Genomic DNA, 3,193 nt, shown 5'->3' with positions numbered 1-3,193 from the left:
CTTTACAGATATAAATTACAATGGCAGCTCTAGGACAAAGTTTGCAGGAGGAGAAGCATGGCAAAGTGGAGATGACTTGGATGGGAAACGAATCACAATAGTGTGCATTTCATTGGCAATGCACACTGATAAAAAGCAGCAGAAGAAGAATAGTTTGTTTGGTTTTGTTGCCTGCAGATGATTTAGATTTAAATGTCCTCCACACTGTTTCTGTTTAAAGTTGCTCAGTCCCACGAAGCAGTCGGTCACCTTAAAGTTACATTCTTTGCTGCTGAGTTTTCAAATAGTACACTTTTGTGTAAATGAGAGTCCAGAGTGTAAAAATTCAGCAGCTACAGCCTGTGGATTATTAATGTTCTTTCATCATGTCCTTCTTTACCCGCTTTTAATATTGATCATCTGCAGATTCATCTTCTCTCGTTTCCTAATTCAATATTTTTCTTTCTCCTAAATTCTGGTCACCATCTTTCCTTTCATGTGTGAAATAGATTTATTTATTTATTTATTGCACTCCTGCTGAATATGTGTTCTCTCTCTCTTGTACCAGGGCTTGATGATCCTCCTGCAGAACCTCCCCACGATGCACTGGGGCAACGAGGAAGTGAGCGTGCTGCTGGCTGAAGCCTACAGGTTGAAGTTTGCCTTCGCCGACGCTCCCAACCACTACAAGAGATGAGTGTGGCTTTTTTATCGCCGCCACTCCTCCCTTTTCTGTCCCACGGGGGTCTGCTGGACTCACATGAAAGGACCGCCCCCACCTCTCCATTTTCTTAATGTTTTTGTCCGGATTTCTGTGGGCCTTTCAGCTCCTCAAACATTGAAATTACAGTGACTGAGGACATGTGCACTCACTCCTACAGTTTGACGCAGAAACGGATCGTTAAAGATTGAAGGTTTTTCTTGGAGATTTTGGGACGTCGGCGTCTCAGATAAACAAGCCCCCGAGCCCGACGCAGGACTATGAGCCCGGGGTCGGGTCTGCCTCAGAGAGTTGTTATTTTCTGCTTATATTCGACACTACCCTGCCAATTTGTTGTTTTTTTTTTCCTTACGGCTAAAAAAAGTGACTTTTTTCCAGTTTGGAGAACAAAAACAATGGTAGGAAGGCATTTCTCTATGATTTAAACACTCGTGGCCTCTCTTTTCTTGGCCAAAATACCTTAAAAATATGGTTCAGCTGTTTTAAAGTGAGGCTCTGAAAAGGTTGTGAACAAATATCTTACCTGTTGCACCTAGTTAGTAAATTTTTCTTCATAACCTTTTCATCAAGCCCTACTTTGAAAGACTGAGCTCGKAGGAACACAACCTTTTTCCATTTTGCTTCACGAGTGGTTGCTTTTCTAGAATTTTATTCTCCTTCCTCCTTCTCTCAGTCCCTTTCATCCTCCCTCGTCACAGCAACGTCACATGGAAAGCAAACCGTAGCGCGGAGGCTGCCGGTCCAATTCTGGTGACATTAAACATGATAAAAAGCCATCAGGAGGGAACGTTTCTCTTGTTAGAACCGCCTGCATTCACAGCACTCCTCCAAACATACAGTAGGACTACCTCAAATCTCACAGGAAAACTGRAACAACAAACGTTTTAGTTGCAAAACTGCTTTAAAAACTATTTTTCCAAAAAAAATGCCTTATTTAATAAAAGTAGAACTCTCTCTCACCGCTTCCTGTTCTTTTGCCTTTCAGCTTTCCACAGAAGAGCAGCAATCACACATTCTGCGTCACGTTTTAATGTAGACGTTGAAAAACTCAAACTGGCCGACGAATCTGTCACACAAGACAACTTATACCAACTCATGAAACATTTTTTATGTCTAAACTGCTAATAAAAGTTAAATTTGATCAATTTGTTAGAGTTAAATAATGTGCACACCAAAAAGAAGCATCCTGTTGATTTTTTTTTCAATTCCATCTTCGACGTAGACGTCTGTAAAATGTTCATAAGTTGTGTCGTGTGACGGGACCTGTCCCAGGCTGTTTCTGTTCCATAAAACACGACACCAGAAGAAGGTCAGAGTCTTCAACAGATGATACTTAAAATGACAAGATAATTATTAAATACTTTTTTAAACAAACACGGAGCTAAAAGTGATAATTTCATCAATCAAATAAAGATGTACTGACTCCCCAAATCGAATTATGAAGCCTTTAAGCAAAAACACTCCTTGAATTGTTGGTAATAATTTAGTTTTTTATTAAATATTTGGACATCCTCCAGCAAAAGTATCAGTGAGGACATATTTCCACTTTATCGTCCTTTCAAAATAAAGTACAAAGGCAGAAATAGACGCTGGTTACTGTACGTCTTTTTGGAACGCTGGAATTTGAATTGATTTTGTAGATTTGTCCACTTTAACCCGACTATGACCATCCCTACTATGAGGATGAGCATTTTCCCACCCAATAAAAAAAAAAAAATCCTTTTTCTCCTTTTTGGTTTTTTGCTCTTAGATTGAATCAACGCTGAAAGCTACATCTCCCTGACCAAATCAATATTGATTYAGATTGAAAATCAATTGGATTAGGGACTCTGTGAATCAGAATCGCTTTGGGAAATCAGTTCGAACACCTGCCTTCCTGCCTGTAACTGAACTCCGAGGGTGTTTTAATTGGAAAAGTGCATTTTTAATAACGGCGGGAACAGAAATTCTCTAAATAAAAAAGTAATGAAGGCAGATTAAACCCATCCTCACATGTGACCATCACGTTTCCTTCTGTTTGGACTGGACTTCCTGAGGCTCGGCAGGCTTCTCGATCTGCCCATTAATACACAACGTTTTTTATTTTTTTATTTATTTTTTTGATGCAGATATAAACCTGATGGCAGACACGCAACAGAAAACTGTATCTCTGTGACGTTGGGATAATCAGACGCTCGTGACGTAACCGAAAGCCGTTAAGAACCGGAGCCTTTGGTAGCGACTCGGCCAGGATCCATTATCGTCACCAGAGCCAGCGGAGACGGTGAGCGTAGGTGTGTGAAGGGGGGAGGTGTGGGGGGGTGTTGTGTTACTTTGGAAGTTTCAGCACTTTTTCTCTGAGAGCTGTCAGTCTTTGATCACACTCTGGGATTTATTTTTTTTTAACACAATCTGAGCCGGTTTCAGCAGCCCCTCATCTCCCGTGCTCTCTGACAAGAAAAACGGCACTTAATTTAAAAGTCTGCAGCCTTTTTCCTTCCTTTTTGTTTTGTT

General features: G+C 40.7%; 1 protein-coding gene across 1 annotated transcript in view; it reads left to right on the top strand.

Moving 5' to 3' along the window:
• The window catches only part of tbc1d22a (TBC1 domain family, member 22a), a gene marked incomplete in the record, with an annotated part of 186,046 nt that extends 183,972 nt beyond the window's left edge, over positions 1–2,074 (top strand). Inside the window, 1 exon segment of the mRNA XM_014018835.1 lies at positions 548–2,074. Coding sequence (XP_013874289.1) covers positions 548–676 — 129 coding nt within the window.
• Positions 2,075–3,193: the final 1,119 nt, after the last annotated feature.

Source organism: Austrofundulus limnaeus, unplaced genomic scaffold, assembly GCF_001266775.1.
Source record: "Austrofundulus limnaeus strain Quisiro unplaced genomic scaffold, Austrofundulus_limnaeus-1.0 Scaffold204, whole genome shotgun sequence".
In the NCBI taxonomy this organism is placed as follows: Eukaryota; Metazoa; Chordata; class Actinopteri; order Cyprinodontiformes; family Rivulidae; genus Austrofundulus; species Austrofundulus limnaeus.
Note: the sequence above shows the minus strand (reverse complement) of the source record. Positions and strands in the feature narration are given on the sequence as shown.